This window comes from Cricetulus griseus, chromosome 2 (genome assembly GCF_003668045.3).
Source record: "Cricetulus griseus strain 17A/GY chromosome 2, alternate assembly CriGri-PICRH-1.0, whole genome shotgun sequence".
Lineage (NCBI taxonomy): Eukaryota > Metazoa > Chordata > Mammalia > Rodentia > Cricetidae > Cricetulus > Cricetulus griseus.
In genome coordinates this window covers 146,461,006-146,485,521 of record NC_048595.1, presented here as the reverse complement: position 1 = coordinate 146,485,521, position 24,516 = coordinate 146,461,006, and the positions used below count along the sequence as shown (strand labels likewise).

The window sequence follows — 24,516 nt, the reverse complement described above, 5'->3', positions numbered from 1 at the left end:
AATATATTACACATACAAACACACATATATACCCCTTACCCCTTTGGAAAATGAGATAGGTGATGCTTCCTAAACTGGAGTTATCACAAAATTTGGATAACAATAATAATAATAATAATAATAATAATAATAATAATAATGATGAACATTGATCACTGAATTACCACACCGCTACAGAAGAAATAGTAAGTATGAAATCACCACAGGACTTCTCACAATAAACTCCATATGGATCAGAGTAATTTGTGCATAAAATCTTAATGCTACCTCACTTTGTGTCCATGGGAGGTGCCATCTCTTATGCGCCTGAGATAAGGAATGGAGTCAGGAGGAGGGTCCTATCCATGAGGGGCTGTCTAGCTGTGGAGCCATATTCTGTACCCACAGTCAAAGCTCTAGCATCTTTACACTACCCCTCTGAGTCTGAAAGTGTTGGGAGAGGTGACAGACAGCTGGTCTCTTCCAGTTCATTGAATGCACTACACTTCAGCTTGCTTGAGTCACCTAAACTACTAAAGTGTTGTACCTGCTGACAATGACACCCTAGCAGCTAACTCTGAGTACCCATCCTATATTTTAAAGACTGAAAAGTTCCTCCTGATAAGAAAATTTAAAAAAGTACCATAGATTGCTAAACTACTCTCTGACCCATTGTCTAGCTGTCAGATACATTTTGTTTCATTTGGGAACTAAACCTGGGTTCTTGCATGCACTGGGCAAGCATCCAGTCTATACCACAACCCAAGAAGAAATTAAGCAAAGGAGCAATATTATTCATTATAAATTAATACAATTTGAGGAATTTTGGAGGTTATTTTATAGATGACAAACAACAACAACAACAAAAAAACCCCTGTAAGACATGTACTGACAACTGGAGAGAAAACTCAGTGGTTAAGAATGATCACGCCTCCTGGAGATGACTAGAGTTCAGTTCCCAGCACCCATGTTAGGAAGCCCCCAACCACCTCTAACTCCAGCTGGACTCCATAGGTACCCCCACACATACATACATACCTTCACACAGGCATTACCCCCAACACAAATACTTACATGCCCTGAAACATACATTAGAAACCCCCCCCCCCCATGATACATGCAAAGTCTGACACAGGATTACCTCCGAACACATATTTATATATTTTAACACACACACATTAGCCCTTGACACACACACACACACACATACATACATACATACATACATACATACATACATACCCTCACACAGGCATTACCCCCCCACATACTTACATACCCTCACATAGACATTAGCCCCCTCCACATACATGCATACCATCATACATATCATACAGACATTACCCTCTCACACACACACACATACATGTACCTTCACAGAGACATACACCTAGACACATAAATAATTTTTTAATCTTAAAAAATGTATTGAGAAGATATTTAGGCTTGTTCTGGTGGCACATGTCTGTATACCCAGCACTTGTCAGGCTGAGGCAGTCTGAGGATAGGAATTCGGGACTAGCCTGGCTACATGGCAAGTCTGAGGCTAGCCTGGGCTACATGGTAAGACTGTATTTCAAAACAAAACCAAAAAAAGAAAGAAAGAATCCAGAAAAGATGTTTCAAAGTCAAGAGATTCCACAAGTAACCTTACAAAGTAATGGGATAATGACAGTTTTCACACTGCATTTCATTTGGAAGTGGTTGAAATGGCCTGGTTGCTAAAATGCTTGCTGTAGAAGCATGCAGACCTGAGTTGAGATCCCTTACACTTGTGTAAAAGCATCCAGACATTGAAAAATACCAGTACTTTTGGCGATAGAGACAGGCATGTAAACACGCTAAGTTTCATGTCTAAATGTGTGGTTCCTCATCCTTAACATCAATTTCTCTACTTGTGTGTGTATGTAAATGTCCTAAAATCCAAAAGCATCTGACAGTGCAAATATTTCATCCTCAAGATGTTGGTAAAAAATGTCCAATTTCTATTTCTCAAAGCATATAGATCTATGGACAGGAAAACATGGCCATATGACATGAATAAAAGAGTGAAATAAAACAGAATGTAAAGATTCATTTTTTTTTTAGAACCATTTGTCTGAGGCTGAAGATATGGATCGGCAGTTGAGAGCACTTGTTACTCTGCTAGAGGACCCAGGTACCCGCATAGTGACTCACAACTATCTAGAACTACAGTTCCAGGGGGACCTAACACTTTTCTGCTGACCCCCATGGGCACCAGCATGCATGTAATGCAGGCAAAACACCCACACATATACAATAAAATATGTTTTCAAAGAAAATTTTGTCGTAACATAAATTTTGCTAGAAGCCTGCATTGGCTTTCTCTGCTCAGAAGGCATTTCATTTGTCTCCTCTCTTTTGGCATTGCTTCTGCTCCATCAGGCTCAGAGGCCCAGTAGGCAATGGAACCCCTATAGTAACTTTCTATTTCCCTCATAGTCTGGAGGCATCTACAGTGGCTTAATGTATTTGGTTGTTTCTCTCTTTGACAAGATCCTGAGAGCAAATAGATTTTTACTGTATTGTAGCCTGTGAACCTGTCACTGTGGCCACACCCCCTTGGGCATGGGTTCAGGCAAACTGAAGTGGAAAAGAAAAGTGTGAGGCATGGTCTCTGGCTTGCTGTCTCTCTCTCTCTCTCTCTCTCTCTCTCTCTCTCTCTCTCTCTCTCTCTCTCTCTCTTGGGTCAGCCAATCCAATAGGAAGGGCAGAGAAGTGCTCCCATAGTTCTTTATTATTATCTGTGTAAGTGTTCCCCAATAAAGATCCATTTATCATTTATCTTGGATCTAGTGAAATCATTACACCCTCGCCTTCACTGTATGATGTCTTCCATTGCTCCAGGTCTGTAAAACTCATCAATGAAATGTCTCCATCACCTCTTGTTTCTCCTATGTCTGTACTCAATTGAAATTCAGTATGTGTAAAACCTGTTCCAAGATAGCTTAAAAGGTTTGGAGTCTAGCATATAAGAAGCTTCCTTCTACCAATAAATCCTGTCTGCTGTAAGACTGTTTTATTTTGTAGCCATTAAATATATCAAAACTTTATAAATCAAGCCCATTTTATACCAAATGCAAAAAACAAATGTGAAAAATTAGTGGATCTTGACCAATAGAATTTTAACTTGATATATGGTAAAAACTAAACAAAAAGTCATAAACTAAAAATATGCTTATGAAATGATATAAAACATTAAGAACCTCAATATAATAAATAATTGAAGAAATATGAATAATGCCAGTGAGAAGAAAACAATTTTATCTCTAGTTTTAAAGAATACACATAAAAATATCAAAGTTATTATCAAACACCAACATATGTACTCCCCTACAATGCATCCTTACACATGTAAATATATAACAAATTCTCAGAAAGCATAAAATAATTTGCCTAGAAATCCCACACTTGCATTTGTCAGGATAAACAATTGTAAGTACAGATAAGATATGCATAGCATTGTTATAAATGTCCAATAACAAACAGGGAGTAGTTAAAGACAGTACCCCTGAATACCAGACAGCCACTACAATGATATTTTAAAAATAACTTACTGATGTAAAAAGATTTTTAAAACATATTCCTTAGTTAAAATCGACACATGACAAAACAATATTATGTAGTATAACTGCTTGCGGTATATGTATATAGGAAAGAATAGTAAGAATTGTATGGCACGTATAATTGAAATTATTTTTATGCATCTCTGTTTTCTAATTCATTCTCAACAAATAACACAATAACCACATAATAAACATGAAAAGTGAAACTCACAAAAAGAATCCCTTCAGCTAGGAAGCAGGACAGAGGAGTCAATTCAACTGTTTTGCATGTTAGAAAACCTAAAATAATGTGTGAAGCTGATTTCGGTGGGAGAAAAAAAAGGTCCTAGAAAAATATTTAATTATGTGAAACTTATTTCCCAGAACTTTACAGATGCATTTGCCTGATAACAATCTGCTAATTACAAGTGCTATCTGCATAGTCTGAAAAAGGCTCTGATGACCCCACTCTGAGCTGTCATTCCACCTGAATTGCACCTATGCCATGTTTTGTTTGTAGTTCTGGTCCTTAGAAAAGTTAACCTGAGGCTCTGTGGGGTAGCTACAGCTGGCTATGTGTAAATTTTATTTGGTCTTTGGTAGATCATTGAGACAATATACATCACATACTCTATTTGTAGAGCAGAGCATATTGTCGCCCAACACCACCCATCACTACAATGAAGAAGCCAAACATCCCTCTTAGGAAAGCTATCTGGTTACACCACATCCGGGGCTCCTGCACACCATACTAAAGACTCTTATGTAGCTGACTTTGCTTTCTTTCCATTCTCTTTTCGTAACTGGTAGCAGACAACAAAAATAGAAACTTGAGCACTAAAAATACAACTAGAACATTTGAAATGTCACTTTTATACATCATTCCATCTGATTCCTTCACATAAGTATGGATATCCTGATCCAGACGGCAGCAGGTGAAGAATCTAATTTGAAATGTGTTGCTGTCCTGCCTCTGTGCCCAGTCCACTAGCCTCATCAAGTTGCAGTTATGAGAACATCATATTTGCTTTAGAAATTAACAGCCAACAGTTGGAGGAAAGCAGCAAAGAGAGGCTGTATACAGACCTTGCATCTGGTAGCTGTACGGTGCCTGTCCAGGTTGAGGGGTACCAAAGCTTGTGCCATAGCTGAGAAATCCCGTCTGTCCAGGTGACTGAGACTGTGACAAGCCACCTTCCGTCTTGATGCCTGCCCACAATGCACCTAAATCAGTTAGTGACAGCTGATCTATCTGTTCGTTTTCAGAAGCTGGTGAATATAGACAAGCCCACACTCCCACAACTGCCCAATCACAACTGCCCCCCCGACTCCTCTGCAGGAATTCAGAGCATGAATGTTTACAGTTGAATGCCATAAACCACAAGCTCAATTCTTCTTTTAAAAAGTCTAGATTTGAATGTTCATTCATATGATTCTCTCTGATTTTCCTGCATTCAACTTTCTAGAAAGTAGAACTCGGGAGGTATTGTTTCCACAGTTCATTTTGTTATTTTACCAGAGTAGGTCATCCTGCCATAGTCAGAAATAATCATAACAAGAGATAAGACACACTGTTCCCAAGCCACTAAGTCTCCTTTTCCCTGAGATATGATTTCTCAGAGTCTCTAGGATTTTCATCTTTTTTCCCAACTCTGATGCTAGTGCACAGGACACTTTGATGCCAAAGGAAGCAACACAGGATATGAACAAGTGGGGAACCCATCTAGATCAAACCCATCAGAACTAAATGCCACTTTCTCTAAGGGCATGTGACCCTAAGATTTCTTCATAGAATGGTGAAAATAAGGAAAAGGGAAAAAAGATAGGCATAGATTTTCATAGTGAGACTAGCAGAGAGGATTCAAAAAGAATTTGTTATATCTTAGATTAGACCCACCACTCATCTGCTCATAGGTTTCTAGGCAAATAAAGTTTCTGCTTCTTTCTTTTCTTCTCCTGAGGATCTAGATCTTTCTGGTAAAGCAGCATTAAGAAACCAGAATGTCAAGGAACTGAACCTCTAAAACATCAGAGTGATCTATATATTCCTGCAAGTGGCCAGTAGCATGCTGTTTGTCCTTACTTGTTTTCAAGTATTCAAGTGTGAGCCTTCTAAATGCAGGCAAAAGTACATTTGAAGTTATATTATCATGTAAATACAAGTTTATGTTTTATAGAATTATAGAAAATTATTTGTGGTTCTCAATTACTTTTCAAAGCACCAGGCTGGTACACTAATTCCAGACTGGGACATGGCAACACTGAGGTAGGCCACTGCTCTCAACTGTAGTTAAAGGCAGTCATAAAATGACCCTCACTCCCACAGAGGGAAGACAGAAACATTCCTGCCAAGAGAATTCACATTTTTCAATAATCTTGGTTTTCACTGAAGATAAATCATATCTTTAGGATCTAGAATACACAGTAGTCTTGCTGTTTATTTCCATTTTAGGGGAATTTCATGGGTAGAATGAAGTTAGGTAATTATCCTAAGGCAGCAGATGAATCTGATTTGGCTGAGAGATCCTACTTTAACTTCTTGGGTATTTCTGAATACTTCACAATGACCTTAACATTGAAAACTTAGTACAAGCTTAACATGTCAAAACAAATGTGATGTGCTATGTACAGATAATCTCACCCCTGAACAACTCAAACTTGTAAATGATTCCTGGAAACATACCTGCCCTAGACGGGTGGCTGGACAGTTCTAGAAACTCCCTTTATTTCCATGTGTCACCAGTAGGGACGTTCCCCCTTGTATCTCCTCCCAACCAAGGGCATCCTGCTCTCCCTCCCGCCCTCACTGGACAACCTCAGAAGCTCAGGATGTTTTCATCATGCTGTGATGAAAACAGATCTGGAAAAGCAAGAAGAGGTGGAAAACACCAAGAGCCATACCTATCCCCCAAACCTCTACCCACAGGGAGAAAACTCATTTTCTTAGAAACCTATGAGCAGATGAGAGATGGGTCTAATCTAAGTTGTAACAAATTTGTTTTTTTGTCCTCTCTGCTATTCTCACTATGAAAATCTATGCCTATCTTTTGGTTTTCTTTTTTTCTTATTTTCACAGTACTATATAGAAATCTTGGGGGTCACAGGCCCTTAGAGAAAGTAACATTTAGTTCTGATGGTTTTGAGATGAAACTACAAAAACTGGAGTTACATGTGAGTTAGACTTTATTTCCATATATTTTAACATAAACTAATAGAGAGTCAAATTCCTTGATGTCAAGAGACAGCAGTAAATGGAAGAAAGTTGCCCAACTTCTACTGAGTGGTGAAAAACTTCGACAGAATAGCAATGTTTTCAGTGTTTGCTGGAAAGTATGCAACACAAAAACTACACCAACAAAGACTAATGTAACAGCTGCCAAAATGCTATTACCTTCAGAAGGACCTAGTCTAGTCTTTTTCTACAAATACTCATACTTGTTTATTTGTCATTCTCTGTGTTTTTCTTTCCTCAATAAAATGTCCCATATTAGTGTACTTTAATTGGTTGAAAAACTGCAATCACAACTCAAATTGAAGAAAATGTATTTTGAAATTTGTAGTCTTTTGTAAATAGAACTTTGGGATTTGGCTGGATTTATTTTTAATTTACAGGTATTGACCCCATCACAATTGAGTTAAATTACACCAAGATAAAGATAATCTCCAGGTGGGAAGGAACAAACAGCATGTGAGCTTTGAATGCTTCCTGATCCAAGTCTTCAAAGCGCAGTCCAGGAGGTGATATATAGATCAGTTTTCCTAATGGGTGATAATGCTGAAATTTGATCATGTAACCACCCCAACATTTAGGGCAACAGTTTGCTGAATTCTACATGTATTTCCCTAATCATAGCTAGGCATCTGATAAACAGGAAATGGATCTTTACCCCAAAAGACTTCATTCATAGAAGTTTTATCACAAATATGCACAAAAATACTTTGGATTCCAGAGTCAAGTGCTCCGATGCCCAATTCAGATATAAGTAGAGAGAAAGGAGAGCAAGGGGCCTAATACCCAGGCAACCTGCTCACCACCTCTGACCTCAAGTTAAGAGTTCACTGTCTTTACAAAGCTCACTAGCAGGAATTACACAGAATACAAAGCAAGCAGGGTAACAACAATTTTTGAAGTGGACCACCAGCAACACTCTGGAAGTAGTACTAAAGCACACAACATGGCCCCACCAGAATACACCACAAGAATAATGGTTCAATGACTCACCATAGGAGGAAATTCCATAGGGCTGTCCCGGCTGTGGGTACGTGGCGTAGGCTGTGGCTTGTTGCATTCCTGTGGTAAACTGTGTTTGCCCATATGCAGCCATAGTTTGTGAGGAAGGGGTAGGGAGAATATGTGGGTATGGTCTGCTATTTGTCAGGAATGACAGAAAATAGAAAGCCCATGCATTAGATGGAAACATGCAAGGTCAAAATGAACAACTACATAACAAATTCCAGCTAAAGAGTGTATCTTACAGTCCAACTTTCCACTAGAAATTGACAAAGCACTTCAAAGTACTTCAGTGCTACTAGGTAGTGCTTAAGATACATTTCCATATATATATATATGTATGTAATTAAGCGTCTACAAAATTCCTTTCACTTAAATTAAGATGTAACATGGGCACAGACATGACTTGGAACAGAGTAAAGTCTACTTAGAAAAGTCATGTATTGATTAAGAGAAAATATATCTTACTTGGAAGGATAAATCTGTGGTGGAGAGAATGGGTGAGCTGGTCTTGGACTAAAGCTGCTGCTCCCGAGAGCTGAGGAAAAAGAAAACACAGTGATGCATAGGAACCCAAGAAGAACACTAAACATGAGAAAAACATTGGATGTCACAAACTATGGCATCACCACAGATAACTGCAGGCATTTGACCTCTGTGATCTACAGACATAGTGATTTCGTACTGTCTTTCTACTAGGAAGTAAAAAAGGGCTGGAGAGATGGCTCATGCAATAAGAGCATCGACTGCTCTTCCAGAGGACCTCGGTTTGGTCCCCAGCACCCACCCACAGGTTGGCTAACAACCATCTGTAACCTCAGTTTCTAGGGGGTCCAATGCCTCATTATGATTATCCCAGGCAATGTACACATGTGGTATATAGACATGTGCAGGCAACACACCCATACACATGAAATAAAATGAAACCTTTAAAAGGGGTACTCATAGCCACTGATTGAGTGGTTCTAATTTTAAATAGCCTCTTAAAAATCAAAGATACAGCCGCAAATATAAATACAGCCATGAATACTTGTCAGAGTGCTTTGACAGCGAGGAGTGCTGTCCCCTTCAGGAAAGCCAGGTTGAAAGGGAAGTAGAAAATTCAAAGGGTCTCTGTATATGCATCAGGAACACACAAAGCTCAAACGGAATTAACAAGAAATGTGTTTTAATCTCTCCTGTGAGGGAAATGGGAGTGATCCACATTTGCCTATGTCGATGATCTAACAATGTTGTTTAGTAAAACTGCATTCCTGCAGCTATCTTTAGTGTCTCAGGTTGCAAGCCTAGCCTGTTTGTTCTGTGTTCTGTTCTCTTAGATGTATGTATTCAACTTGGATGCTCAAGCCAACAGGTTTTTCCCCCTTAAAGAAACAGTTCAGTAATCAAGCAAAACTTAATTCCTTTTAATCAGATTTTCTTGACTCTGATTTCTGAATTTCAGAAATTCACCAGGCTTCTATAAAATGTTCTTTTGACTCTCATTCAAATTAAAAAAAAAAAAACATTTTCAATAGGACAATTTACCTACATGTAACAATATACATTTGTTTATGAATACATATTTCCCCCTCAAACTTTCCAATCTTTCCCTGGCTAAAATGCAATGTTTGGGTGCAATTATTATAGAATGTAACTAACCTCAGTGTGTTTGCAGGCTCTGCCACATAGTCTCTGTATTTCTCCCCTACTCTTATGTCAAGTCCCATGCACTCAGAGAGTCATGTCTTTTCTCATTTGTCATGTAATGCATTTCTGCTTGTCACACTTCATGTCCCAGTGGGTACTTGGGATAAGAGTGGGAAATTTTGATTAGAATCTCAGAAGATATGGGCCATCTTTCTCTATTCAAATAAATGAGACCTAATCCAAGGACTGCCAAAAGGTATGGGGACATCTGGCCTTTCACACTGCCAGGTTTCCACGGCTGGTGTCACATTAGGAGGGACAGAATCCACATGAAAGAGATGGAAGTACCACATGGCTCATGTCCCCCAAACTCTGGGCACTTACTGAATACCTTCTTGGTCCCAAGCCCCTTGGCAGATGCTGCAGGAGCAGTCATGGAAAAGACAAGCCCTATCCTACCTGTGGGGAGATTTGTTAAATGCTTCAGTTTCTAACACGGAGGTATTGCTGAGAATACACTTAGACTATGAAGGTTGCCTGACGCTTCTCCAGGTCACCTCTGGGGACAAGCTCTTCCACACCCCTTCTCTAAGCATAAAAAGAGGCCAAGGTCAAAGCAGACAATTATCTGCAGAAGGAATTATCTCCCTGGAAATCACCATCAAAAATGAGTGTTTCTAAAGGGTATGCCACCTGATGAGAGAAGCCACAAGACCCTCCTTTGTTCTTTTCTAGATCTGCTTTTCAACTCCTGAGTCATAATTCTTGAAAAGATCATCATCTCAGTAAGTCGCACCCAACAATTTTTTTTCAAAGAAAATAAAGAGAGGTGTTAGGATTTTCTATCACACTATAAGTTAATGGAACTGGAGTTCAAAGCATCTGCACTGTATGTGTGTATACACAGGAAAGTAATAAGAACTGGGGGCTTACAGGGTGTGGAAAGTCAAGTCACATGGTCTCAAGTCATTCACTCCTAGCTTCCATATAATGATGCAACAATGCTTGCTTCTAGGCTACATATGAGCCTTGTGAAGACTAAGTAAGATAATTCATTTGAAGTGATTCATATAGTGCTTACATAAATAATAAATGACTTTCTCTGATTCTCACCATGTTTGTCCCTTCTTTCTGGATTCCTGTGGTATGTGTGTATACATGTGTGCATATTTATGTGTATGCAGGTGTATATATGTGTGATAGTGTGTGGGGGGGGCAAAGGCTAGATGTTAATCTTGGGCGTTCTTTTTCAGAACCTTATTTTGTGAGACAGGGTCTCTGATTTGCTCAGAACTCACTGATTGGATTAGGCAAGCTGACCAGTGAGTCCCAGGGGTCAGCTTAACTCCACCTCTCCAAAATTAAGGTTACTAGCACAGGCCATGGTGGCTAGAATTTTCCATGGGTTGCAAGACCAAACTCAAATCTTCAATCTTGCATGAGAGTACTTTACTGAATGAGCTATCTCCCTATCCTCTCTTCTGTTTGCTTGTTTGTTTGTTTGTTTTTTAATTCTACACAATAAACAGCATTACTATCTGTTCAGAAAAATGCTTACTGGTAGAATTTTTGATCCATATTTTACACATGTGGTGTTCAGGATAGATAGAACTAACATCTTTGAAGACAGAGGAGTGGGCAACACAACTACACTGACCTTTTAACCTATGTCCTGTTGTCTTTTCCATCAAAATATATACATTCTACTTACATCCTACACAGAAACTAGAAACCCCGGTCACCATCTTGGTTCCCTCTTCCATTCCCTTACCCCAAATCCTAAAGCAGCCTGCTGCTCTGGCCCTCATCCTCACATCCATTCCTCATTCAGGACTCCAGCCCTGCTTCAAGTCCTCATCATGTCACACTGCAATGGCCACAGTAGCCATGAGGACTCTTGCATTATGTCCCAACTTCTCTCCCTCCCTATTGCCACCACAGAGATTCTGTCTCAATGAAGTCCATCCTATAGCTCGCAATCTCGTAGCCACTCACATGATTCTAGGAATGACTGATAGATTATTTGGAAGAGGATACAGGAGGCTGAGGCTTCCATACCCTTTTGTTTCTGGTACAATGCAACCTGCCTGGATTTCAGGACTCCTATATGCATTGTCCATTTTACATTTGTCTTGCATGTTCTTCAAGATAGGACCCCTTCTTTATCATGCTCTTCATGCCCCTGTTTGACAAACCTACTGCCATAGACACTACACCTTCACATTTCTTCACTCTACCTTCTCTCTCTGCACTTTCTTGGAACATTGCACCATTAGGTGCATTGCATTCTGGTTAGCACAATTCCATGTGTAGCTATGACTTTTCTCTGGAAACTATGAACTTTGGGTGCTGGAGACTTCCCATGTCTGTTTCCTCAGCACCTGATAGGATCTATCTAGCACATGGCAAATAATCAGTTAGTAATACTTGCATAATAAGAATGGGATCATGGACCTGTGAAATAGTTAAGTGGGTAAACTGTGGATACCAAAACCAATGACCTGAGTTCAATCCCTGAAATCCACATGATGGAAGGAGAATGACTCCAGCAAATTGTCCTCTGGTCTTCATATGCACATATGGCACAAGTGTGGCCTCATACATACATATGTACATACATATCCCCTCACACAAACTTTAACAAATAAGATGAAATTGTAGTCATAAGCAAGGTGGGTTTTAAAACCTGAAATTAAGGGTGGATTTGATATTCTAGGCTATACATAACAAGCCCGATTTGGGTTTATTGCTGATCTGTAAATTGGAGAAAACAGTATCATCTATGACCTAGCAAAGAACCATGAAGTCTTGCTGCTATTCCCATATCTGTGTGCACCTAAAATCACTACATATTTCAAACTGCCATATAACATACCATATACATGTCCCCTAATCTAAACCCCTGAGATCTCTGGTAGCCTATAGTTTAGTGTCTACCATGTTATACCTCAAGTGCCCTTCCCTTAATTGCCTGAACTACTTTTACAACAGTAATCCAGGAATCCCAATTGATTTTACTGTCCCAGGACCAGAATAACCCAGAGCAAGAGGATTACTGAAGATTATGTTATTAGAGTAAGTACAACAGTCACATTCTCCATTCATCAACTCCAAATGACAGGAATCAGAGAGTCCTGGACACACACAGACAATCCATACCTCCTAGTCAGCACACTTGTGATTATTCTAGTCTTTCTCTTCCTTCTACCACATAATTTAGGTTTTGAAGTGGGGGAGAATTCAGCCAAAAGCAATCTCAAAGGTGAGAATCCACTGAGCAGATTGAGGACACTCAGAGGTCTCCTGTCTCCAGCCAGCCCTATTAGAACTGGCAACATTCTTCCTCCAATCAGATGAAAGGCACAGACATGAGTTTTCCCTCTTCCTCTTCTCTGTCCTTCATACTCACATACTCTTTAATTGTAATTACAGTCAGCTCCTTCTTCAAAACACTCAAAGCTGACAGTTTCTCAGTTCCACTCCCTCATTGCTGGGCTCTAATCTCTGACATGGCAAAGAGAGAGGGCACCTACCATGTCTCTACTGAAGAGACATAATCTAACAAGGGATGTGCAGCCAGGTTCAGAATTCCATCTGCATAGACTCAGTGATGCCTCTGTTTCAATGGCTCCTCCTGGCCAGTGACAATGCTCTTGAAGGACAGCAGGTCTGGGAGGGCTATGAGTCCCCCAGTGGCCTTGCTGAAATGCATTAGACTAGAAGACAGCCTAGATCAGCTCCACCTAGCCTGTCTTTCCTTCCTTCTCTTCTCCACGATTTCCCCCTAATAAGATCCTGGCACGTGACTCCTGATCTGTTGGCTTTTCTGGGACGATGTGAGAAACCAGTCAACTTTCTTTGGAGTCAGGGAAATAATGAACTCCCTGATTCTAACATGTTCCCATAAAGCCTTTTCTACACAATCAATGGTGTGTGTGTGTGTGTGTGTGTGTGTGTGAGAGAGAGAGAGAGAGAGAGAGAGAGAGAGAGAGAGAGAGAGAGAGGGAGGGAGAAAGGGAGAGAGACAGAGACAGAGACAGAGACAGAGACAGAGGAGGGAGGGAGGAGGGAGGGAGGGAGGGAGGGAGAGGAGAGAGAGAGAGAGAGAGAGAGACAGAGAGAGAGAGAGAGAGAGAGAGAGAGAGAGAGAGAGAGAGAGAATGCACATACTTATGTGCACATACTTATGTGGGGAGGCTAGAGGCCAACACTGGGTCTTCCTCAGTCATTTCTCCAAATTACGTTTTGAGATTGCATGCCTGAAGTTTTACATGGGTACAGAAAATCTAATTCAGGTTCTTCAGCTTGTGGGACAAAGACCTTACCACTAGGCTGTCTCTTCAGCCCAAAAGGGACCCCTTAAGGATGAAAACTAGATCATGCAAAAACCTGAGGTACCAACCAAAGCACCAAGTTCCCCAACCAAAACTCATCCCTTCATTCACCAGGGTCTGTGTTCAGATGCCCCTCCACAGGAGCCTCACTCTAAAAGAAGAACATCAATGACTCTTCTACTATTTTTTATCATCTTTCTTTGCTTGAGAGTCAGACCTTCAAAGTGGCATCTTTTCATAACCAGTTAATAAGTAAACCACACTGATCATTCATGATGTTTTCCTCTTCTATTGAGTTGTTTCTATTTGCTGATATACTAGACTGTGTTTGATTGATGCCATCAACAGGGATTTAACTAACAACTAGTAACAAATTTAGATTGGGGGGACTGGAAGGTTAGTCAGAGGCCTTACAAACACATTGTTTACAATCCCTATGGTCCTTAAAATTTCAAATGACTAAAATAATTGTGCCAGAGGGAGCTAGCAGACAAAGGTGCTTGCTGCTAAGCTTAAAGACTTGAGTCTGCCCCCTGGGATCACCATGGTGGAAGAAGAGAATAGACTCTTGATAGTTTTTCTCAGACCTTCATCATACCATGGCATATGTTTGTGCATACATGTATGAGTACACACAATTAATTAATTGTACATGTGCACCAATTAATCACTCTGTACTGTAAGGAGTAATTGAGAGAAACATCACAATGGTTTCAAACCACAGTAAGCAACCTTACAATTTTCAAGTACATGCCTTGGCAAACTGAGCAGTCTCCTCTAATGTCCCCACACTTAGGGCAGGAGGGAAGACACTAAAGAACCCCCCTCATGAGACAGAGGTGACAATGCCACCACCCCCAGAGTGGCCCCTAGCCCTTTTCTCTCTGTTGACTGATTTCTAACAGAATGAAAGAGCTTTGTCTCCACAGAGCTCTGCTTCTCACACCTCACCATGTGTGCTCCCTAGCTCATCCACTTCTTTCCTCTTTTCCCTCAAAGGGAAACTCGGCAGAAACTTAGATCTTTTCTAGATTCAGCAAGGTGTCCCTAAAGTCTTCACCCAAGCCCTTTTCTAGGTCCTTGTTTTTCCTCTTTGTCTTTTCAAAGCAGCAGCTGCCAAATACCTGAGATTCTTGATAATACAACAATCCCAGCAAATTGCCTCATCAAAGCATGTGTTTTCTGCTGTTCTGAATACCTCTCATTGTCTGGGGCTCTGAAATCTCTAGCATCCATGTGATGATGACAACCTCCTAGTCACTTCCTTGTACTGAGCAGAAGCACTAGAATTTGACAGTATCTCCCAATGGGTTCCAATATAATCATCCTCCTTCTGTCTGGATCTTCACTCTGGCTCAAGACTACAGTCCACACTTTTTATTTCCTCATTTCATGTCTCAAACCACATAACATTGGGCATTTCATTCCTACATTTAGGCAACATATCTCAAGCAGCTCTAATACAGTCAGTATTATCATGGCTACTGGCATGTAAGTATGGATAATACCAAGACACCCTGGTCTCATAGGCCTACACAGTAAACAAGAAGACAATGAAAAACAATCTTTCAAGTACTGATGAAAGCTAAGCATGGAAGTATGGAGAACTAACTATAGAGCTGTGTGGTGGTATCTCACTGGCTTGGAGATTGTTGGTTGGGGGACTCTTTTCTTTCCAGAATTTTCATTCTCTTGTTCTCATTTCACATCTCTTCCAGTGTCATCATGAGATGCAGCTTTCCCTCCATCTTTGTCTCCTGTCCATGTTGGGCTGTATCTTCTCCATTAAGGCAGTTGGAGACACGAATAATTACTTTTTAAACAGTCTCAATTCTCTTATCTCTTGCATCCTATCTGCCAAGTTCATAACTCTGGATCCATGGTTCTCAACCTTCCTAATGCTACGACCCTTTAAAAAATTCCTCATGATGTAGTGAACCCAACTATAAAATTATTTCCTTATTTCATAACTGTAATTTTGCTACTGTTGTGAATGGTAATATAAATATCTGATATGTGACCCCTGCTGGAGTCATGACTCCTGTGGGGGTCACGACCTACGGTTTGAGAACCATTGTTTTAAAGGGCAAAATCACTCTGTGTGTATATATTCCAAGTTCAAGAGCTCCAGTTTTGCTTGGACATGTGACTGCACTGTCTATCCACTTGGACATTTGGAAGCCCCCTCGTCATACTTTCCTATTCGGCAGAGCATCTCCATCAGTCTCCTCCAGCTCCACACATTCACAAGCCTGTCACTAATCTCCTGTTTGAGACACTTCAGGGTAAAAGGTAGACTGCATTCACTACTGGCTTATCCATGTGTTACTTCACTGTTCAAAGATGAATGGCCTACTGTAAGTGTCAAGAATACAAGGTTAACAAGGGACAGAATCCCTTCAAATTTTGTTACCTTCTTGTAGCACATGCTATCTAACTTATGTCTTAAAATAATACTTTTTCCAATTTATAAGTGCTATATATGTGCCCAATAAGGAAATTTTGGAAAATACACAATAGCAGAAAAAGAAAAAAATGAAATTCAAAATTTATCCTACTACCTAGACACAAATATGATTTTTGTCCCCATACATACAGAAATATATTCATACAAAGAAATGTATGAAAATATGTATTATAATAAAGATTCTACTCTTTTATTTTTTATTTTATTTTATTTTGGCTTTTTTCAGGCAGGGTTTCTCTGTGTAACCCTGGCTGACCTGGAACTCAGTCTGTAGATCAGGTTGACCTCAAACTCAGAGATCTGCCTGCTTTTGTCTCTGAGTGTTGGGACTAAGGCTGTGCATTACCATAGGTTTCCAAGATATTACTTTTATATAGCCTACCCTTTCACTTCATAAAACTAAGATTTGTTTGTCTACATATTCACTGCATATAAGTATTTCTGCATGGGTATACATACACACATAGAAGATGGCTGCGTATGAATGAATCTGCCATATAGAGAGTGCTTCTTTTAAATCCTCTGCTTTCACTTCCAATTCAATATTCTCACTTCATCGTTACATCTCTGATTATCTCTGTTGCCACAGGATTACCTATTCAGCTCATTCATATATGGAGGTATTCTATCTTCTGTCTTCAACTTTAATAAATTCCACTAACTTTACCACCCTGTATACTTCCAAACTTCCCATCTGCAAACTTTATGAGCTATGGTGCTTAATATCTGTGACATCTTCTGATAGTTCATACCTCTCATTCAAAGTACCCCACATCAAAGCAGCAGATATGCTCCACATATGCCGTGCTCTCCTCCTCTCTGTCTTGCTTGACTGATGCAATGACCATGGGTCATGGATGACTTCAGCTCCATAAATGTAAAGAATGCCTCATTTTCCCATTCTCCCAGAATTTTGCCAGAATTCTTCAATATTTCTTTTTAAAATAATTTATTTTTATTTTATGTATGCCAGTGTTTTGCCTGCATGTATATTTGTGTGAGGGTGTCAGATACCCTAGAACTTACAGCTACACTGACACAACTGTTGCAGACGGTTGTGAACTACCATGTGGGTGATGGGAATTAAACCCAGGTCCTCTAGATGAGCAGCCAGTGCTCTTTAACAGTTGAGACATCTCTCCACCCTGCTCTTCAATATTTCTTAATCAAATTAATGCAAAACTTTTAAATTGGTCTCTCACTTGAACTTAGGTGTCCCCAAATACATTGCCCCAGCATCCATGAATGAATCATAAACCTAAGCTTCAGCCTGTTCTTTGCTGTCTCCCATTGCACAGAGGCAGAAAACCAAAACCAAAAGCAAAAGCAAAACCAAAACCAAAACCAAAATAACCTCCAGGCAGAACTTGCTGGCCTCCTTGGCTTCTGAACCCATCCCTCTCTAGCACATCCACATTTCTCACACAGAACCCATTAGGAATATCAGAACAATGTCAACTCCCACATTTCCATGCCCTCTGCACTATGGTCCCCTCACATAGAGTAGGCAGTCTGACAGTGTCCTCCTCCGTGGTCCCATGTGAACTTTTGCTATTTGTCTCCTAAATCTGAGTGTTAGCCTGGGACATCTTTCCTAAAAGTCTACCTTAGCCTGATCTCTACTAGATCCCTGCCTGGGTGCTCTTGCAATCTTTGGTCTTCCCTGTGCTGTTGTCAAATTATACTGGGATAATGTTTCATTTGTTCATCCCATTAAGTTCTGAACTGGGACCATTTTCATGCATCTATGAATTTATAGCGGCATAAAGTACATTGCCTGGATGAGCCAAATTGCATTTAATGTTTTGTGAAATAATAAATTGATAAAATGTGCTCTGTTGTTTACTTATTGCTTCCACCTAATATTATTAGTGCCAAAGTTGTACATGTATACTTAATTTTGTATCTGCATATGATTTCATTGTGGTGAACTATAAATATGTGAGTCCAAGAACAAGACCATCAATCATAAATCTATGAAGGCACATGATAAGGGCATACAATTTAAGAATTGTCTCTGATAGAAAATCATTTTTTAATAAAGTAATACATTCTGGGTAGCTTTGACAAGTGTATGGCAAGGGTCTCACAGTAAGTACTGCCACTGTTAAATTCTTCTGAGTGTTTTGATTGCTACAGACACAATATGTGTACTGTTTACTAGAGGCTTTGCTAATGTGAGAGTGATATAAACCTATGAATATAACACTGCTGAACAGAATCACCCCAGCATAGACCTTGTTCAGATGAGAGTCAGCTTTGAGGGAACTATGTCCATTTAGGATGTCTTGAGGAGTTGAATTTTGCCCATGCAAACTTGCATGATTGGAAAAACAATACAGATAATAAAAGGAGAAGCATCATTCACAAATAAAGATAATTTGGTTGAAGAATGGAGAACAAAAGTCCTTTTATCTTCCTTGGACACCGACGTTATTTGTAAACACTTCACAGAGACTACAAACATGGGAATTGTTAATTTGCAATTTGGAGGAGAGCTATAATTACATTTGTATCTGTGAATGCTCATACAGCTACATGAACACATACACTTATATAATAAACTAGGAAATACAATGTTTAGTGTGAATTGAAAAATCTAATTTTCGTTCCTTACCTGAACCTGAGAAACTGTCTAAAGACCCGTCTGCTGCTGTTGAAGCTATTTCACTGCTGCTCATTGGCTCTGTTTTAACTACAAAAGTAAACACACATCACATACTCAATTAGTAGTCATTTATAAAGGTGTGGGAGAGAAAATATAACATCCTAAATAATGTTACTACTAGATTCTCTTTTGGAAAAATTCTCATGTTAAATTTCTTTTCTATAAGAAAGTCCTTCTTCTGTTACAAATTACCCTTTAAAGCCATGGTTCTCAACATTAATGCTGTGACCCTTTAATACAGTTCCTCATTATTATTATTATTTTGTTGCTACTCTTCATAGCTGTAATTTTGCTACTATTATGAATTGTATGGTAAATATCTGATTTGCAGGATATTTGATATGGTACCTGGACCCACAGGCCTGACAACTGCTTTAAAGGAAGAATTTAAAAATTAATTAAATTCATTTTCAGTATCTACCTACTAATTTGCTTATTAGTAAAAACATTACTTACAATATACAATGTGAAATTATTTCTTGGTGTTTGTCAAAAATCTGTTATTTAGCCAGGCAATCAGAAGGAAAATTTAAAAGGGTTTCAAGAAGTGGAGAATAAATGGCCATCCTTAAGACCAACTGATTCCATGGTGATTGAGAACAAGTATGTGCATATGCACATATTACACGCACACACACACACACACACACACACACACACACACACACACACTTCCTTAGATATTTAATATGGTGCAGACACAACCATAAGCCAATGAACTCCTATTACTAAGGCATTTGATATGACCAATTGAACAATAATTTTTGCACAATGAAGAAAAGAGGAATTTTTCTATTTAAAAATACTATTAATAGAAGATAGTGTAAGGAGGAAAAAATATATAAACATAATATATATTTTTATATAACCTTTGACAAAGTTCCTAAGGATTGAGAAGTACCATTATGATATAGGCCATAGGATGTCCACTAAATCTACTTCCAACAGAATGACAGAATCCCATATACCACCAGATAGAGCCATACTCTTTCAGAACTCAGAGCATCTGCCTTTTCCCTCCCTAGTTTTATAATCCCTTTTGTGGAATGCCATTACTGGCATGCTTCTAACCTGTGTATGGAGGTGACTTATTATCTATTTTCAGGTTTTTAAGGGGCCGGCGGGGGTGGGGGTAACACTAACATTCTAAAGTCAACCTGAAACTCTCTGTCCCCTGAAGTGAGAGTATTCAGGGAGAGAGGCTCCTCCCTCAAAGTTAGAACATTCTGGAATGGGAGAGAAGATGGAGAAAACAGCTCTTCTAGCTCTTCTGTCTCTATGTCACCAGTTTGTCAAAAATACCAGGCAGAGGACTCATCCAGCTCAATCCCTGGCCCTAAGCGTTTTGCAAACATATGATGAATGGTTTTCCCATGAGTGATATAAGTAGATGGGTCACACTGTCATTTAAAAAAATTAATTACTTAGATGGCTTCTAAACAAAGTTATGGAGAAAAGAAAAAAAGAAAAACCATGGAGACAAATGGAAATCATTCTGCCTGATTGTTTTCATGTAGACCACACAGCAGTGAGACTCAAGTTCTGACTCAAGTTTTCACTTTTCTGCCAGTTGTTTTGGGTTAGAAGTCTTAGCTGATGCTAATTCATTCTGACAGAAGTCTGATGGTTCCCTTCTCCCCCCATGCCACCAGCCACCTAACGCTCTTGCTCTTCATAAACACTACATTGCCACAGCTCTAGAGAAGCCAACAGTAACTACTAGGGGCTTTCATGTTCAAGATGTCCACATTATACTTCATGTTCCTTTAAAGACCTGACACAATGCCCCCAGCAGATCACCCAATTGCTCTAGTCCACTTTATATACTGTGCACTAGTAGGATGCTGAACTCCAAATCAAACACCACATGCCAAGGTGGTGGGTAGAACAAGGTAAAATGGAAAGTGACCATGTAAAACACATACTATGGGTGGGCTTCTTCATGGATGTTATCATCATGTGGGGAACTCTGCAAGGTCTCTGAAATTCCTTAGTCAGGCATTACCTTGTTGTCTCTCTCAGATGTAAAAACTGAAACTTAAGAGGTCAGGAAGCATCCAAAATGGGATTTCATTTAGGGAGCTCCTTTTTTTCCAGGCCCATGACCAAGCTTGATGAAATGGTAAAAAGTAAGTAGCACTTTGCAAAAGTTAGAGCTAGAAGAAGGCAGCGGCAGCTTGGTGCCACCAGCTGTGGTTTGATGACAAAGTATGACTCTGCCAGTTCTGCCCTTGGAGCTTCCAGACCACTGAGCTTACCGGATGATCCCAAGCAGAAATTCCCTGTCCTGATGTCAAGAAAGGATGAGAGAGGATGAAGAAAGAACTCTTCCACTGCCTGGCCTTTTGGTTCAAATTGCTTCTAAGTCTGCCAAATCTAAGGTCAATGATGCTATAGCTTGAACTATACAATTACTCTGAGAAAGTTTACCTACAACAAAATCCCCTCTATCTCTAGTCCCCTAAAATGTACATCACTGCATGATCAAGCTCAATCAAGTGCAACTCTCACTCCCAACCAGGAACTTCAATTGTTCTTGAAATCCATTAAAACTAGGCAAAAAAGAAAGGAAAGGAAGACGATACTCTCTTTTAGGTCCCAAGATCATTGCCTTTTGCTGTTGTTCAAATACAGCCATCTATACACTAAGAACTAAAGAGTCCCACTGAATCCGGTTTCTGAAAAGGCTCTCTGTTAAAGGGGAGATGATACCCACAAAGTAACTACCAGGATGTGCATGATTATATCAGTCCTGTAATCAAATACTTTGATCAACAGAGGCCTAATGATTTATTGTGATGTAAGATAGTCTCTGAGGGGCTTGGGAGATGGTTCACTGGATAAGGGGCTTGTTGTATAGGTATGAATACCTGAGTTCATATCTCCACGACACACATAAACTGGTCGTGGTGGCATACACCTATAACATCAGTGCTGGAGGAGGGAGAAGACAGGATGAACCCAAGGGCTCTCTAGACAGCCCATCTAGCCTAAAAAGGGGACTTCTGGCTTAATAAGAGACTGCCTCAAAAAGCAAGGTGGAGAGAATGATAGGAGAAGATAACCAGTGTGTGTGTGTGTGTGTGTGTGTGTGTGTGTGTGTGTGTGTGTGTGTGTGTGTGTGTGTGTGTGCACGCACACACATATAAACACACATACACTCTTGAGGGAAAACTTTCTCTCCAAAAAGGTCTAATTAATTCTGGCTTTGTTATGGCCAACTATACACTGCCTGAAGAATTCAAAAGACAAAAGCAATATGTGCCCACCAGAATCCGACCCACTTCATCTTACTTGTATGATCACATGCAGCCAATAGGCTGCAAATGACATCACTATACATCTTTCCCAAGCTTTACATTTTTAAGTTACACATGCTAACTTTTCTTCTGAAAGATACTGTGACATTTGAGGACAGCTCTGCTATCTAAACTTCCTGACTAGACTGCAAAAATCTATAAATAATGTTTTCTAACTATAGGATTATGTGCCCCGTACTATTCTGTTTGTTATATGACCTCAGTTTACTACAAAGTAGCTGTTTTTTTTTTTTTTTTTTTTTTTTTATTGACTCTCCTGCATCTCTTCTTTCCCCCTGCTTCAGGTTCTGGCCTGCCATCTGATCCTGGCCAACTGTCTCTCATAGATGTTCTTTAAGACACTCAGAAACTTCTTCATGCAACCACACACTCCAGACCTCAGCCATCCTGGACCATTGCTGGTCTTAGATGTTCCACAAACTTCCACCTTCTAATGCCTTTGAGCATCACTGTTGAGGTCAGAGGACCTAATCCCCTGCTGCTGGACTTCCTACAGTTTAATTCTTTGGCTCTGATCATCTTTTTACATGATTTTTTAAATTATATATGTCACTGAAATGTAACAGAGGTTCACAGCATGTTATGTGAAAGATCTGGTACCAAGAAGGAGTTGAGACAGTGTTCATTGCCATCCCTGATAGCACCAGCAGCAGTATTCAGAGTTAAAAGTCACAACTTATTACTAATGGTGCCTCAATCTAGCTTTACTGCCAAAAATGTAAACCTAGAATAAGGCACTCAGTTTTGGTTATCTCAGCTTTCTCATCTGTTACTGGGTATTTTATACTCAGATGAGAATAAAAAAATAAATAAAGATTATAACCATTTCAGCTGTGTGTTAGGTCCAGAGCCCACCATTTCAGCCATGCACTAGATCCAGAGCCCATGCTTTTATAATCACTCATCCTCTTTTTACAGTATCTCGGGAAGCATGAGAAATCAGAATTTCTTTTCCACTGGTTGAGTTGCGTGCTGGGAAAATACTCGGCCACTGAACTATATCCCTGGCTCCAAAATCATTTTTAAGGTACAGATAACAATGTTAAAAATCTATCAGAAGTCCCACATTAAAGTCAAGCTTACCCTTCCAAAAGAAATGAAAGGATCTAAAACGATCAACCATTGAAGCCTTACCTAAGAAAAGCCAAAATCAAATCAAGCAAGGTATCTTGGGAACAACTCAAGAAGGTGGGACTCAATCATGATTACATTAAGACAACTAGTGCCTCGGCTATTACCATCATCAGTGTATGCTTTTTCTGAAGGAGCAGGTCAGCAGAGGAACGAGGCAACAGTGACCAGAAATTTCCAAATACACATAGAAGTTCTAGCATTCTTTACAGTAAGCTGATCCATGAAAACAAGAAAACCTCTTTCTCTACTGTAAATGGAGACTTGCCTATCAGACCACTTTAGCCTGGGGAGATCCGCTATGACAATCAGCCAATTAGCCCCTGGCACCATAATTCCATGTTCATCAACTTCTGGATGAACTTAAATGTTATGGTCATGAAAACACATCTCCAAACTTAGAAGGCAATCAGAGAAGTGCTCAATCCATTTGATGAGTGATACTTTTCCCATGTATTAATAAAATCCAAATCAGGTTCAGTCCCAAATTGTAGGTCTGCTTGCTAAACTGAGAGCCAGTGTGCATTATGAAGAATTTGCCCAGAGAGGCACATGGACATGGAATGGCAGCAGGCTGGGTGAGTAGCAGTCAGTCCCCTCCCCACTCCAGGGCCAGTATCTAAGCTCATCTCACAGTTTTTTTGGTTGGCAGAAGCTCAGACACACAGGCACTGCTTCTTCCCAGGATGCCTTTCTCTCAATTATATTCATTCAAGTTTGCCTATGAGGTGATCCTGTTATACCACTGCCTAAAACTGCATTGCCTCCAAGAACCATCACGTTTCTCTCATTTACTCACTTCTGCTAGAATCACTCTTTTATTTTATTTTATTTTTTTATTTGAATTACAAGCAAGATTGAATTACATGACAATCCCAGTTCCCTTCTCCCTCCCTTAATGCTCATTAGAACCTCTTTCCAAACTCCTGTCTATTCTCCCAATCCAACTTCATCAGCCTCCTGTGGCCAGTGTGGAATCCAGTGCCTACCATGTCTCGTCTCTATTCCATGGGCTGTGTGGTCTCATGTTCCCAGGTGCCTTTTCTAGTCATCTGTAATCACAGGATGGGCAGCTTCTCAATGCCTACACTTCACAGCTGCTCTGCATAGTGAGCATGACAGCCCTGAACCAGTTACCATGTTGATGAGTTCCACTTAAACAGAGTCTTCCCCTTTTCATCTCTGGAGCCA

At 39.9% G+C, this 24,516-nt stretch overlaps 1 protein-coding gene across 8 annotated transcripts in view; it reads right to left on the bottom strand.

The window, feature by feature from the left end:
• Window positions 1–24,516, bottom strand: part of Eya1 (EYA transcriptional coactivator and phosphatase 1) — a 143,439-nt gene that overhangs the window by 101,128 nt on the left and 17,795 nt on the right. For 3 of the 8 annotated variants that reach the window (XM_027398822.2, XM_027398826.2, XM_027398827.2), the window contains 4 exons: window positions 18,824–18,901; window positions 8,245–8,314; window positions 7,768–7,913; window positions 4,632–4,769 (listed from right to left, as the gene is read on the bottom strand). In XM_027398822.2, the coding sequence (XP_027254623.1) occupies window positions 4,632–4,769; window positions 7,768–7,913; window positions 8,245–8,314; window positions 18,824–18,901 (432 nt within the window). Of the gene's footprint in view, window positions 1–4,631; window positions 4,770–7,767; window positions 7,914–8,244; window positions 8,315–18,823; window positions 18,902–24,516 lie in introns of those variants that run through there. The other 5 variants (XM_027398825.2, XM_027398824.2, XM_027398823.2 and 2 more) reach the window with 5 other exon arrangements.